The 16,407-nt window shown below is 40.8% G+C and overlaps 1 protein-coding gene across 1 annotated transcript in view; it reads right to left on the bottom strand.

Annotated features, from left to right (window-relative positions):
* Positions 1 to 16,407, bottom strand: part of ostc (oligosaccharyltransferase complex subunit) — a 28,771-nt gene that overhangs the window by 3,046 nt on the left and 9,318 nt on the right. Inside the window, exons 2-3 of the mRNA XM_028805888.2 lie at positions 16,040 to 16,133; positions 9,649 to 9,846 (exon numbers count right to left, since the gene is read on the bottom strand). Coding sequence (XP_028661721.1) covers positions 9,649 to 9,846; positions 16,040 to 16,133 — 292 coding nt within the window. The remainder of the gene's footprint in view (positions 1 to 9,648; positions 9,847 to 16,039; positions 16,134 to 16,407) is intronic.

Below are 16,407 nucleotides of genomic sequence, written 5' to 3'. Positions count from 1 at the left end.
TGCAGTCAAAATATAGAGCCTTTTTATTGAACAACTAGCAAAATACCCGCGCTTCGCAGCGGAGAAGTAGTGTGTTAAAGAGGTTATGAAAAAAAAATGAAACATTTTAAAAATAACGTAACATGATTGTCAATGTAATTGTGTTGTCATTGTTATAACTGTTGCTGTCTTATATATATATATATATATTATATATATAATATACACACACACATAAACATTTATATACATATACATATATATACATATCTACATATACACATCTACATATATATACACACATACATAAACACACACATAAGACTTACTGAGTGAAACGGGCTTTCATTGACAATCATGTTACGTTATTTTTAAAATGTTTCCTTTTTTTTTCATAACCTCTTTAACACACTACTTCTCCGCTGCGAAGCGCGGGTATTTTGCTAGTATATATATATATATATATATATATATATATATATATATATATATATATACATACATACACACACATACATGCAGTTTTAATAACACAGAAATCAATATAAACATTAACATCATTATCATATGAGAATATGAAGTAATATATAAGAAGCACATTTCATATAAATATAAATTATTAAACAGTAAAATCTTCTTCTGTAATTTGCTACCGTGGCAATTTGTGTGTGTGTCCAGGATTTTAAATGACCTGTAGCTCGCAAACCGTTTCACCTATACACTTGAAATGTGGTACACATATAGTACGTCACGTCTACTATCCGCTTTATGGGTGATGATTGTTTTAGTCTTTTCATCTTTATTTTATTGTAGAATCAACTCCTATCTGCGCACAGCAGGGCAGCCGTGGGCGGATGCGTATGGTGTATTCACTCCATGTTATCGTGCATTGCGCCGTCAGTGGTATTTTGATAAAAGAATTTGAACAACATATAAGAAGCGTATAAATTATTAAACAGTAAAACATTAACATTTAAGAAGTAAAGTTACATTAAGTACTACTGCAGTGCCTTCGGGTATACCTCATTTTTTGTTTGCCCATTACATGCTTAAATGTATACATTTTTTGGTGCACCTACCCGAGAACACGCGACATATAACCGAGCGTGGGAGAAGCATGGATTTTAAACACGCGTTGAGTTCATCTGCTGGTCTCCCTCGTGGAATAACTGGTAATGTTTGACTAAAATCTACAGCGAGTAAAACGACATTACCTCCTATTTTTTTTTTTACGATCTCTGAGATCTTGCTTTTTTCGGTTCAAGGCTTCATAAGCTCTTTTATGTTGTATGGTGTACTTATCCCAAACCATCATCTTTGAATGTTGCAAGACTTTCGCCTTGTATGTAGATCGGGGTAATTACATTCATTGCATTCCTAGTCTGAATCACAATCTGATTGTATGGGTGGTTACCTGGCACTGTAGGGTTGCCACCCGTCCTTTAAAATACGGAATCGTGCCGCGTTTGAGAATGAAATTGCGCGTCCCGTTTTGAATCAATACTGGATGGGATTTATCCCGTATTTTTTTTATAATTTTTTTTTTAAAGCAGCGTCTCATGCAAATCATCCCACACGCATTTTATGAAGATGCCTCCTTTCCTACTTTTGATTGGGTAATACTTGATGTCATTGTTAGTTTGATTGGTGTTTTTAACTGTCCAGTGAGGAGGGCGTGTCTTTTAAGTACAGTCTGCAAAGTGTTGGCACTGAGATGTGGCGTCAGCGCCATACTTGAAGCCCCTAACGTTGCGGTCAGCAAGTCGGCTAACATCCGCCATGTGCCGTCTTTCAGTTGCGAGAAGCAGATCATAGAATGGTTGAAACTGTTGCCCCTAACGTTGCGCCACGGCGTGTGGTTCGTTTATACCTCGTGTGTTCTCATTAAACTTTTATCTCGCGAATATGTTATTGCAATCCGCAGCGGGAGCGTTTCTATAAACTTAATTTAAACTTACGTTTTACACCGTGCTTTCTTTCCCTTATGAACATGCTTGTATGCTTAACTCGCTCCGTTCTCAATTGTTTAATTAATTTTTTGCTCTTAGCTGTTCGCGGCTCTTCCTCCATTTCCCCCTACTTCGTTCTTTTATCTCGCGAATATGTTATTGCAATCCTTAACGGGAGCGTTTCAATAAACTGATTGAAAATAGTTTTGCATTTACCTTTTTAGTAAAAGGCGAGCTTTTAAGCCTGAGAAATCAGCCCGTAAATGCACACGTTTAATTGCACATGTGTTAATATGTATGGTTACACAGTATTAAAAGACAGTGAACAACGTCAGTTACCTTTGTTCCCGCGTTTGATAAAAGGTGAGCTTTTAAGCCTGAGAAATCACCCCGTAAATGCACACGTTTAATTGCACGTGTTAATATGTATGCTTACACAGTATTAAATGACAGTCAAAAATTAACGTCATTTACCTTCGTTCCCGCGTGTGACTCGTGCTGTAAATCTCTTCCTTGTTTTTAGTTCACGTGATTACGTAGGAGGCGTGATGACGCGATACGTGACTCCGCCTCCTCCATTACAGTGTATGGACAAAAAATATGTTCCAGTTATGACCATTACGCTTTGAATTTCGAAATGAAACCTGCCTAACTTTTGTAAGTAAGCTGTAAGGAATGAGCCTGCCAAATTTCAGCCTTCCACCTACACGGGAAGTTGGAGAATTAGTGATGAGTGAGTCAGTGAGTCAGTCAGTCAGTGAGGGCTTTGCCTTTTATTATTATAGATATTTGCAAACAACTTAAACTAAAATTTTGAAAACATATTTTCAACCATCGAAAGAGGCATTTAGACTTCGTAAAATATCCAGAGGAGATTGTCAAAAGTTGTATTGTACTGAACCTATCATAGACAAGGAATAGTCAGTATTTTTTTGTAAACCAACTACACTTTCTTGTTAATGTTAACAATCTCTGTCCACAGGCACGTTAAAGTGACTTTTTAAACAACTTTAAATATTATGCAGTTTAATGATGGTAAACTAATAAATAATAACAATAACAAATAATAGTGCAACTTCCAGTAATAATAATATTACCTCAAGCCCAGGTGCATTACACAGTATTCACCAAATAAAAATAAAAACAAAACAAGTGCAACTTGGTGATGACATCTTTAACCAATTGATCCATCACATTGCAAATTGCTTTAACATGGACCTTGCTTCAAGCTAAGCTATACAGGTGCTGGTCATAAAATTAGAATATCATGACAAAGTTGATTTATTTCAGTAATTCCATTCAAAAAGTGAAACTTGTATATTACATTCATTCATTACACACAGACTGATGTATTTCAAATGTTCATTTCTTTTAATGTTGATGATTATAACTGACAACTAATGAAAGTCCCAAATTCAGTATCTCGGAAAATTAGAATATTGTGAAAAGGTTCAATATTGAAGACACCTGGTGCCACACTCTAATCAGCTAATGAACTCCAAACACCTGCAAAAGCCTTTAAATGGTCTCTCAGTCTAGTTTTGTAGGCTACACAATCATGGGGAAGACTGCTGACTTGACAGTTGTCCAAAAGACGACCATTGACACCTTGCACAAGGAAGGCAAGACAAAAAAGGTCATTGCTAAAGAGGCTGGCTGTTCACAGAGCTCTGTGTCCAAGCACATTAATAGAGAGGCGAAGGGAAGGTCAAGATGTGCTAGAAAAAAGTGGACAAGCAATAGGGATAACCACACCCTGGAGAGGATTGAGAAACAAAACCCATTCAAAAATGTGGGGGTGATTCACAAAAAGTGGACTGCAGCTGGAGTCAGAGCTTCAAGAACCACCACACACAGATGTATGCAAGACATGGGTTTCAGCTGTCGCATTCCTTGTGTCAAGCCACTCTTGAACAAGAGACAGCGTCAGAAGCGTCTTGCCTTTAGACTGCTGCTGAGTGGTCCAAAGTTATGTTCTCTGATGAAAGTAAATTTTGCATTTCCTTTGGAAATCAAGGTCCCAGAGTCTGGAGGAAGAGAGGAGAGGCACAGAATCCACGTTGCGTGAGGTCCAGTGTAAAGTTTCCACAGTCAGTGATGGTTTGGGGTGCCATGTCATCTGCTGTTGTTGGTCCATTGTGTTTTCTGAGGTCCAAGGTCAACGCAGCCGTCTACCTGGAAGTTTTAGAGCACTTGATGCTTCCTGCTGCTGACGAACTTTATGGAGATGCAGATTTCATTTTCCAACAGGACCTGGCACCTGCACACAGTGCCAAAGCTACCAGTACCTGGTTTAAGGACCATGGTATCCCTGTTCTTGATTGGCCAGCAAACTTGCTTGACCTTAACCCCATAGAAAATCTATGGGGTATTGTGAAGAGGAAGATGCAATACGCCAGACCCAACAATTCAGAAGAGCTGAAGGCCACTATCAGAGCAACATGGGCTCTCATAACACCTGAGCAGTGCCACAGACTGATCGACTCCATGCCATGCCGCATTGCTGCAGTAATCCAGGCCAAAGGAGCCCCAACTAAATACTGAGTGCTGTACATGCTCATACTTTTCATGTTCATACCTTTCAGTTGGCCAACATTTCTAAAAATCCTTTTTTTTTGCATTGGTCTTAATTGATATTCTAATTTTCCGAGATACTGAATTTGGGACTTTCATTAGTTGTCAGTTATAATCATCAACATTAAAAGAAATAAACATTTGAAATACATCAGTCTGTGTGTAATGAATTAATCGAATATACAAGTTTCACTTTTTGAATGGAATTACTGAAATAAATCAACTTTGTCATGATATTCTAATTTTATGACCAGCACCTGTACTGTATACATAAATAATAAAACTACAACTTGCATTTATAATGCTATTTATGGTATAGCGGGTCCGCTGCTTCAAAAAAAAAAAAAAAAAAAAAAAATGGCCAGTTTTTAAATCCAGTTAACCGTATCCATCTCCGTGGATGCGATTGCACAACTGCGGGGAGTTGAAGAGGTAACTGGGGCGAGTTGCACCTGCACATGTTCTCAGTTGCGTCATCGGCTTCCTAAGGTGTGTGATTAAGGTGCTGCATCCACAGAGACGTATATTTATGGGCTGGCAGGATAGGGGGAAGGAAAAAAGAAAAGATAGAACAGAACGAGGTTAAAGAAGGGAAAAGGAAGTCATGGGAGATGAACCAGACACCAGGAAGGAGAAGGCAGCATGAGCTGGGGCGCTCTAGGGGCTGGTTCACCCCACTGATGGCTCTGTGGCTAAGGATCTGCACTGGCAATCAGAAGGTTGCCAGTTCAAATCCCGTAAATGCCAATGGGGACTCTGCTCTGTTGGGCCCTTGAGCAAGACCCTTAACCTGCAATTGCTGAGCGCTTTGAGTAGTGAGAAAAGCGCTATATAAATGCAAAGAATTATTATTACTAAGCATGTAGAGGGGGGCAAGCGAGATGTAAGGCAATAACAAATAATAATTAATTTTATTTATAAAATCTCAAAGTGCTACATAAAAATATTTAAAGACAAAACAAGATGAAACAACAATAAATAAATAGTGGCATTCTTGTTAATATGCTTTCCTAAATAAAAAAAAAAAAAAAGTCTTTAGCTGTTTTTTTAAAGCAGCCCGCAATCTGCTGTGTTCTCAAAAGTTCTCTGGTAGAGCATTCCAGAGCCGTGGAGCAGTGACTGCAAAGGCCTCCCAATGGATCCGAAGAGCGACTGAGTGAGCACGAAGGAAGACGGATCTGGCAGTGCAGTGCGGTGGTAGCCAAGCCGGGGGTCGTCAGAAAGGAGTTTGTGCTGCAGAGGCTCCGCCGGCGACACCAATGATGGGTGAACCGGGAAGACAGAAGGTGGTGGGGCTGCGATCGGGTGAGTAGAGAGACTGCATTCCATCCATCCATTTTCCAACCTGCTGAATCCGAACACAGGGTCATTGGGGGTCTGCTGGAGCCAACACAGGGCGCAAGGCAGGAACCAATCCCGGGCAGGGCGTGAGAGACTGCATTTTGACGTCTATCTGAACGGATTTATTTATTATGGATTTCATCCCCACGTTTCACTGGTTTTATGGATTTGCTATTTATTTGGGTTAACACTGCACAATGGGCACTTGGTTTTACTTTTCACTTTTTCAAAGTCAAAGTGAACTTTATTGTCATCTCAACCATATACAACTATACAGATAGACGAAATTGCGAAGCTCAGGGTCCACAGTGTAACAACATGACATGCAAATATTACATTAAAATTAGAATTAAAAATTAAATTTAAAATTAAAACACATAAGACATTGTGCAAAGACAAGACAAAGAAGTTGGGGTTAGGGTTAGCAATATGAACATTGATGCAATGTATGCTTTTAATAAAAGCACTTGAGCACTTTCCACCATCCCCTGGCTTCAATGAGATTTGTCAGCTCATCTCAGTCGTAACTATCAACGGTGTTGGTTGAACAGACTCCCATGTGGGAAGAGGGAGTCTGTAGGGGACCGGCATTGTCACACTATTACACAGTACCCAAGTACATTACATAGTATTCAAGTGCTACTTGGCTTGCAGTATTATCCAGTACTACAGAAACAGCAGTCATATATTTTAAAATAATGGTCTACATCCGACCTTTTAAAACCAAAGTATCTCTAGACAACAGACATGACTCCCTTTTTCGGCAAAAGTACTTCTGCATCATCATGTTCAACTTTATCGTCTGCTATAGCTTCAGTTTCAGAATGTTGTCTATTTTAGCCGCGCAATACCTACACTAATGAATGTACTCAGTTGCATGTGTGTCTATCGGTGTAGCAATGAAAAAGGTCCCCCCCTTAAACAGTTTCCTGCTGCGCCATGTTTACGAACGTTGTTTAGGCTATTTAAGCTGGTGCTGCGGTATAAGAAAAATCCATATCATAACAAAAATAAAAAATAGTTTTCGGTATAAAGCGGTATACCTCCCAGCACTAGTGCACATATGACAATAACAATCCGGCCATCTCTGTTAAGGGGTAAACTCACGAGATATGCAGGTGGGTGAGCCTATGGTGTCCTGGATATAACGGACCATCTGTTGGGCAAATTGCAGTTTGTGAGACTCAAGGACTGTATTTCTCATATAGTTGCGAGTAACACTGGTGCACCACCGGGTACAGTCCAGTCTCCTATTCTTTTTATTCTGTACACCTCTGACTATAAATAGAACACCAGGTCACATCACTTGCAGAAATTCTCAGATGAATCTGTGCTTACTGATAAAGGGGACGAGAAAGAGGAGAGGCATCAGGTGGAGAACTTTGTCTCTTAGAGCAAAGAGAACTGTCTGCACCTTCACATCAGCAAAACCAAGGAACTGCTTTTCGATTTTCACTACACCAAACTGCCTCTTTGTCTGTTTGCTATTCAAGGAGCGGATGTAGAGGTGGTCAACTCCTTCAAGTACTTGGGGTTTGGGGGGGGCTCCACATTAATGACATGGGCAGCGTGGTGGCGCAGTGGGTAGCGCTGCTGCCTCGCAGTTAGGAGATCCGGGTTAGATTCCCAGTTACTCCCTGTGTGGAGTTTGAATGTTCTCCTCCGTGTCTGCGTGGGTTTCTTCCGGGTACTCCAGTTTCCTCCCACAGTCCAAAGAAATGCAGGTTAGGTGCATTGGCGATTCTAAATTGTCCCTAGTGTGTGCACTGCGGTGGGCTGGCGCCCTGCCTGGGGTCTGTTTCCTGCCTTGCGCCCTGTGTTGGCTGGGATTGGCTCCCGTGACCCTGTAGTTAGGATATAGCGGGTTGGATAATGGATAGATGGACATTAATGACAGGTTGGATTGGTCTTGGAACACAGAGGAACTACATAATAAAGGGCAGAGGCAGGCTCTTTGTTTCTTAGGAGACTTTGTTCTTTTAACGTGAGAAGTGACATCCTTTTACATCTTCTACAAATCACTGAAGGACAGTGAAATTTTCTATGCTGTGGTGTGTTGAGCTGGTAACATCACTTCCAGAGAAGTCCACGGAAATCAACAAGCTAATTAAAAGGGCAAGCTCAGTATAGGACACACTCTGAAGGGCATAACGAAGGAGAGAATTAAAACAAACCCGAGTGCCATTATGAACAATGCTGCACATCCTCTCCATGACGCACCAACACAGAGGACGTTCAGCCAACAAATCATTCAGGAGTGTGCGTCAAGAAAAGCAACTAGGGGGTCCTTTATACCAACAGTGATATGCCTGCGAAGTGCATTACTCAGACTGTGACAGCCAAGTCCGACGTTTTTTCTATTTAATTTTGTTGCTTTTTAGTCATTCTAGTGTGTGAATATTTATGTATTTATCTATCTACCCATTTATTTAAAAAGCTTCTGTAAAAAGCGTGGGGGCAAATAAAGCTCTATATATCTAACCTTGAACTTTAATTGCAAAATGAGTGTTAAGGCAAAATCTCAACTGGTTCAAGGAAGACAGGCCATAGTACCGTTTTTACTCGTGTACCACGCACCCTCATATAAGACACAAACCCTAATTTTTACAAAGAAAATCGCGAAAACCCATTTTTCTCCGTGTACGATGTGCGTTGTGATTGTATAGGAAGCGGGTGACCCATCCGCAGCTTGCTTTGAACTGAGTGATGGGTATTCCACGTTCTTTCGCTATATCACGAGCTTTCATCTGAATAATTTCCATGGACACTGCACATCCAAGCTGATGCCTGTCTTGACTTGACTTGTGGGAACTGGGCACGTTTTCCGCAAAATGCCCTTCTCTTTTTGTTGCATGACGAAAGTTTTTCTTTCTTCCATCACCAATCTCGAACACATGGTTCTGGAACACCGTACTTGCGACCTGCTGCCCGATTTCCTATCTTTTCTGCTTCCAGAATCACTTTTAGTCTCTCTCCCGCCGTGAAGGAGCGTAAACGCTTCCTACTATCCATGCTGAATGACGCCAAACTGATTCAACGCCAAAAAAAAAAATCCTCGTGTATGACGCGCACCTGATTTTCTAATGATAATTTTTGGGAAAAAATGTGCGCGTGCTACACGCATAAATACGGTAATATGTAAGGTATGTAGTGTTTGTAATAATATTGTGGTGGGCAAGTGCAGCAAACTTTCAACGTTCTGTATCAGGCAGACGTTCAAGACTTGTTATTTCGCCCTAGCCAGGCAACAGGTTTATCGTTTTGCTTTTTTTGGTACTTTTTCTCTTTTATGTTAATCCCTCTGCGGTGGGCTGGCGCCCTGCCCGGGTTTTCTTTCCTGCCTTGCGCCCTGTGTTGGCTGGGATTGGCTCCAGCAGACCCCCCGTGACCCTGTAGATAGGATATAGCGGGTTGGATAATGGATGGATGGATGTTTATCCCTCCCTTGTATTCATTAGTTTGTTGTTAAACGCCTTTTCATTATGTTGATTTAGTTTCCTCGTAGCCATACCTGTCAATGAAGCTTTACAAGAAATTTCAGTCCAAAAATAAAAACTGAAATTACTTAAGACAGACATTGATTCTGCAGGAAATGCTTAACTGCAGATGTTTCTAATGTTGTTTTTAATACAAACTAATGTGACCACATTTTGAACATGGTATGAAAACTGTTCAATCACCTTACCTTCAATATCTGTGTATTTATGTTACTCTGCCTAGAATTATAACATACTGAGCTGCATAATACAGAAAATTTCTAATTTTCTTGTAATGCTGCTTACATACAGTCAAACCCAAAACTTACGGTAGTTTCATCCTCATGAAGACTCTTGCCATGAAGAAGCTGAGCAGGACGCTGACAAACCCGATGAACAGAAGCAGAAACCGGTTCAGCTTTGGAATATTTGGAGCATTGGAGCGATCTAAAATGATGAATCCCAGGCCTCCCATTGTGAACAGAAAACTAGATGCGAGACCCTCCATTATGTATTGTCCATTCACTCTGAAAAGAAACGAGAATATTAGGGAGAACATGACAGGAAATGAAAATTATTAGTTATGCTTTACAGTACAAAAACATTACAGGAAGTATAACAACAGAACAGCTGAAATGTGTTTAACCAGCAGTTTATGACAATGGGAAGGGATCTGAAAATTCTGACCTGAAGGGCCGTAGTGACGGCAGGTTTTTGCTCCAATCCAATAACAGATCTTATTATTATTATTTAACTTGAAAGTTTGTTAACTCTTTTAGGGTGGATGTCGACTTCTGTCGACAGGAGGAGTTGAGGGCGCATGTCGACAAAAGTCGACATCCAGGGGTAGAGGGCAACAATCAGCTGTTAATGGCGACAAAACTCACTGTTAAGTCACAGGCATTCCCTCTCTGCTTGGAGGAATGTTAGACTCATTGACTCAGCACCTAATCCTTGTGTATGCGCGAGTTACGAAATGTAAAGAAAGGCAAGATGCCAAAGATCAATTGAATGGAGAAATTGTGGACATGGCGGAGCAATACAAAAAGCAACAGACATTCACGGATTATAGGCTAAACGTTGATCTCAACACAGACCTCATTTGTAAGATGAAGTAGAAACAGTTATTACTTCTAAGGAAACTCAACTAATTTAAAGCAGAGAAAACCATTATGACAAGGCCCGAGATGATCCAATCCATCCTGAAATTTAGGCTTCATGATACAATATTCCCACAATATGATTTTTCATAAAAGAAATGTACCGTATGTTTAGGGTTATTTATTATTACACATTCATACATCCAAACACTGCTAAATGAATTGAAATTGGTGTGCAAATAGATATTTCAATATACAGTGGGTATAGAAAACAATCCCCCCCTTCGAAATATTCCCATTTTTTTTGCTTTACAGTCTTAAATGAAAACACACAAACTAATATTTTTTGCAGCTTTACTTCCTCAATGCAATCTATAACATCCAAGTGAAAGATATCACAGCTATAGTTCAGAAGAATTTTAAAAATCAAAAACCAGAAATACTGAGATTAATAAAGGACCCTCCCCCCCTAAACTCAATCAGGTGTCAGTGCCCACCATTTCCATTACAGTTACTGGCTTCCTTCCACCTGTGATCAGTTGTAATGAGTGTGATTAGTGAAGCTGTTCCTGGTCCATTCATTCCCTTGCTTGGTAGTGCAACTGACAGTAAACAACTGACTGTGGGTGGCAAGACACTTTCAGAAGATCTCAGGGATAGAGTTGTGGACAGACATAAGGCAGGAGATGGAGACAAAAACATCTCAAAGGTTTTATCAATCCCAAGGAGCCCAGTAAAGTCCATCATAAAGAAGTGTTTGGTACTACTAGGACCCTTCAAACTGGATGGAAGGGCAAGGAGGAAACTGGTAAGAGAGGCTACCAAGAGGCCAATGGCCACTTTGAATGAGTTAAAGGATTTGATGGCAGAGTGGTCATTAATGGTGTGCATGTGCAATTTTGCAAGCACTCCACAATTGTGGCTTGTTCAGGAGGGTTGCACTTCTCAAGAAAGGCCACATTAAGGCTCATTTGAGCTTTTCCAGAATGCACCTTGAAGATTCTGTTGCCAAGTGGAAAAAGGTCTTATGGTCAGATGAGCCCACAATCAAACTATTTGGCCTCAATACCAAATGGTCCACCAATGCAGCTCACCATCCACAACACACCATACCTACAGTAAAGCATGGAGGGGGCAGCATCCTGTTGTGAGGGGCCTGGGGCTCTCGTTAGGATAGAAGGAAAAATGGATGGGGCAAAATTCCATCAAATTCTTGAGGAAAACCTGCTACCCTCTGCCAGAAAGTGGAAGATGGGCAGAATGTTCACCTTTCAACACGACAACAACCCGAAGCACACAGCAAAATTGAGTGGCTGAAGGAGAAAAAAGTGAATGTCCTGGTGTAGCCAGTCAGAGCCCAGAGCTAAATCACAGTGAACATCTGTGGAAAGATCTGAAGATAGCACACCACCAACGCTCACCATCCAATGTGACCGAACTTGAACAGTTAAACTGGGGGTCAAATATTACACAATCAAGGAGTGCAAAGCTGATAGAGAAGAATCAACAGACTCAAGGCTGTCATTAAAGCAAAAGGGGGGGGGGGTCAACAAAATGACATGGGGGGGGTGATCCTTTATTAATCTCACTATGTGTTGTTTTTGATTTTTTATAATTCTTCTGAACTGTAGCTGTGATATCTTTCACTTGGATGTTAGAGATTGCAGTGAGTAAATAAAGCTGGGAAGAAATATTAGTTTGTGTTTTCATTTAAGACTGTAATGCAAAAAAAATGGGAATATTTTGAAGGGGGGGGGAGGTTCTTTTCTATACCCACTGTATGCTTTTGTAAGCCATTGCTCTTATAGAAAATAAAACAAACAATCTTATTAATATAAAATATTTCCACTGCTGTAACATAAGATGTGTTGCATGTTAACAACTGACTCTGTATATTATCTGACAAGAATGGCCCTATAAACCTACTGCATTACATAAAGTTACTGCAGTTCAAAACAACCCAAATTTAACTTTATCTTATCTTCTCCAACAATGGCTGTCCTTTTATTTCCTGCTCGAAGTGACGTGTTAACAGTGGGTGCTAACTGGATCTATGAGGAAATGAGAATATGATATTTCCTTTAAGAAATAAAGTACTCTGTGCCTCATGCTACAGACAAGGTAACAATCAATGGAACTGAAGGAAAGTGGAGGAAGCAGTGATGAATGTATTCTTCATGAGTCGGATGGCCTGCGGGTAGAAGCTATTTGGGAGTCTTCTTGTCCTTGATTTCACACTCCTGTAGCGTCTCCCTGTTGGCAGAAGAGTGTAGATACTATGTTGTGGGTGTGTACTGTCCTTAATAATATTGTGGGCCCTAAATCGGTGTCTTAAATCCCCCATCACTGCTTGATATAATACAAGTGTCCAACTCAGATCTTGTAAAGCTGAAACTGCTGCAGGTTTTAAATCGGCCACTTTCTTAATTAGTAACCAACAAGGGGGCTCCGCCCCCTGCTTGCTTCGCTCGCCTATCCCCGGCGTTTTGAACCCGTGCCCGCTGGGCAGCCGTAGTTTCAGACGCGCGTTGTAGGAGCCTGCGTTGTTTTGAACGCGTGCTTGCCCTGCTTCTGCGGTTTGAGACGCGCGTTGTAGTTAATAATGCATCACTGTAATGTGATTCACCTATGCTGTATAGTTTGGACGTGTGAGGATGATGCACGTTTAATACGGAGCGTTCGCCCGTGTCACTCTGGGGCCTCCCACTGTTAATACGGAGCTCCGTCCGTACTATTATGCGGTGCATTGTGGACCATTGCGGACTCCGTAGTGTTTCCCGTTTCACTTTGTATCTTGGTCAGTCGAGCTCTTGTTTTTGAAGCCTTTGAACTCCGGTGTTCATTATCTGTAACCTGCTCTCCATGTGTTTGGCCCCCTTGTTTAACCTCTTTATGACGTTTTACTTTGTTTTCTACTCTGTCTTTCATTTCTGACCTTGCTTTATCCTGCTTTTGTTTCAATGACACCTGGTCCGTGGTGATTATATTTTCCCTTTTTCGAGTAATAAATTCCATTTGTTTGCGATACTGTAATCTTTACCGTACTGTTAATAATGCATCACTGTAATGTGATTCACCTATGCTGTATAGTTTGGACGTGTGAGGATGACGTATGTTTAATATGGAGCGTTCGCCCGTGTCACTCTGGGGTCCCCCACTGTTAATACGGAGCTCCTTCCGTACTATTATGCGGTGTATTGTGGAGCAGTGCGGACTCTGTAGTGTTTCCCGTTTCACTTTGTATCTCGGTTAGTCGAGCACTTTCTTTTTGGAGCTGTGCCTGCCTGGTTTGCGGCATTTCAGACGCACGTTGCAGGCGCCTGCGTTCATTAATTATATCCAGGCAGGCACGTGTTTGTATCTCGGTCACTCGAGCTGTTTCATTTTGAACCCATGCCTGCTTTGCCTCCGCAGTTTGAGACGCGCATTGTAGGCGTCTACGTTCATTAGATCTGTCCACGCGGGCTCGTTGTTGTAGTTGTGTTAGTTGTTGAGCTGTTTGGTTTTGGAGCCGAGACAGTTTTGCTTCCGCGGTTTCAGACGCGTGTCCGTACCATCTCGGGTTTGATGTATGAACCTTTGTGGACTCCGTAGTGTGTCCCGTTTCACTCTGGGGCGGGGCGTTGACTCCTCTTGTTTTACTATGTCTCCTGCGTCCATATCCGGTTTACCATTCTCGGTTAGTAATATAGATTACTGTTGCTAATGGACCAGACTTTTTTGCCTTAGTTTTAATTGACTTTGTCCAGGACTCATCGTTGTTGGTTTTTAACTTAACCAGCACCCAAACAATGAGATTCAAAGCAAGCAAACAGATGACCAGCAAACTAGAGTTTCAAATAGTCCAGGAGGACTGCCATTTTTGCTCCCATCAATCTCCTATTTAGCTGCTAATAAAACCTTTTTATTTAAATCTATGGTTAATTATTGCTCTCATTCTACCACATCAAACATTTACAAAACTTTTGGATTTTTTTCAAAAAGTTGTGATGACCAAAGACGATCAAAATTTTATGCAGACAGATCTTGTATGATGGACTCAAATGCAAATGGGATCAAGTTAGCCTGGTCATCTGTATGCTCATTTTATATCTAACCAGTAACTGCTCACTGCATGATAACGTGCGGTGAAAATACTTGACTTGAGCATTCACAGTTTTCTCTGTACGTTTATCATTCGTTTGCTCAGAGGTTCCTGAGCAGCTCTTCTTTTCTCCACCCTAGCGGCCCGCTTCTTCTCTTCTTCCGTCGGCCATCTTTTCACGTTAAAACTGATTAAGTCAGTGTTTGTGTTGCAATTACTTAATACGTTTTTCTTAATTTTTCACTTAAGCTGGCACTTAAGTCTTCAATCTGCCTCAAGAATGATTTAAGATATGAAGAGGTAGGGGAAGTGACAGCGAATGTGGTAGGAATGAGAACGGCGCCCGTACACATGCGCCACATGGCTGCCCTGCTGGCCACTGCCAAGAGTTGATTCTACAATAAAATAAAATAAAAATAAAAAAAAGTGGATTACCCTTGGAGGTCAATCAAAGCCCCAAAAGTGGATAGTAGATGTCACGTAGTATATGTGTACCAAATTAAGGTCAATAAGTCAAATGGTTTGTGAGCTACAGGTGATTTAAAATCCTGGACAGACAAACGGACAGTCACGGTAGTGTATTATATACAGTATAAAGATTATTGCTTAGCTGCTCCTTAATGAAAAAATGAAACAATTTAAAAGCCAAGACAATTAAATCAATGCAAACACTGTATTTCCATTAGCGTGAGTAATTGGTTACCGACAAGGAAAGTGGCTAGAACACCACCTGCAGCCACCGTGGCTCTCCACGATCCAAGTTTCCCTGATGCACACATTTGAAGAGGAGTCTTACTGTTGAGAAATTTTACTATACACTGACATTTAAAATAATTAAATAAATAAAAACGGTAATGGACAGAAAAAGCCCACCAAATTAGGACACACGTAGAGATGGGTACACTGGGCATACACAAGTGAAGCTGTAATAAAGAGCATTTTATCCCATCATCTGCACATTTCACGACCACAAACTAAAACCAATTTGTTCTCAATTTTATCAGGCACCCAAAATATAACTAAAAAATTATCTTAGCTACTATACCCAATTTAGTCGATGGTAGCCTATAACTGGAGAAGGCGCAGTGCTGGATAGGCTGCTACACATGCACTCAAGCTGGGCCAATCAGAATCACTAGTTAAGCTAACCTGCATGTTCCTGGGAAATTTGTTAGAAAAACCCATACAGACACAGGGACAATGACCAAAACCTGGATTCAAACCAAGGGTGGCAATGCTACTATGCTGCATTAGTAGTAGATATTGCAAATTAAATAATTTACAACTAAGGGAAGTTTGACCTCCTTTAAGCATTAATTGTTCATATTTGTGATATTATGATTTCTTTGTCAATTAACACTGGTCATATCAATCTGTTCTAATATGTGTGTGTAAAGGAAATGGGTAACTCCTGAAGAATATCTGAAATACTTTTGGATGAAATCTGGAATTCTTCAACCTGTTTAAACAAAAACTTGAAAATACAATAAACCAACAACATGAAATGACCATGAATCAAAAATGCATTACACATACCTATAGGCCAAAAAAGCTACCGGCCTCTGATGGCCATGCTCATCGGTCATAGAGCCAACACTTGGAGGTTCCACAATGACATCATAAATGATTCCTACAAAATGAAAAACAGTTGCAGAAGTAAGATGTACTCAATAACACTCCTACTTGGAGATTTTCTAAATGTAGGTAATTCACATATTTGCTCCTGGGTGCCCTGGATTTAAGGCGTTTGAATTATGATGAAAAACAAGGTTTTATGGCACACATTGTTAATGAAAAAAAACTAGCTGCCCCCCGCGTAAAAGTGAAACAGGACAGAGGGGAGGACCCTGCCCAGCTCCCCACTTTTGACGTCACGTTTCCCCCCTCCCCTCGACCCACAGCCT

Source organism: Erpetoichthys calabaricus, chromosome 7 (assembly GCF_900747795.2).
Source record: "Erpetoichthys calabaricus chromosome 7, fErpCal1.3, whole genome shotgun sequence".
In the NCBI taxonomy this organism is placed as follows: Eukaryota; Metazoa; Chordata; class Cladistia; order Polypteriformes; family Polypteridae; genus Erpetoichthys; species Erpetoichthys calabaricus.
Note: the sequence above shows the minus strand (reverse complement) of the source record. Positions and strands in the feature narration are given on the sequence as shown.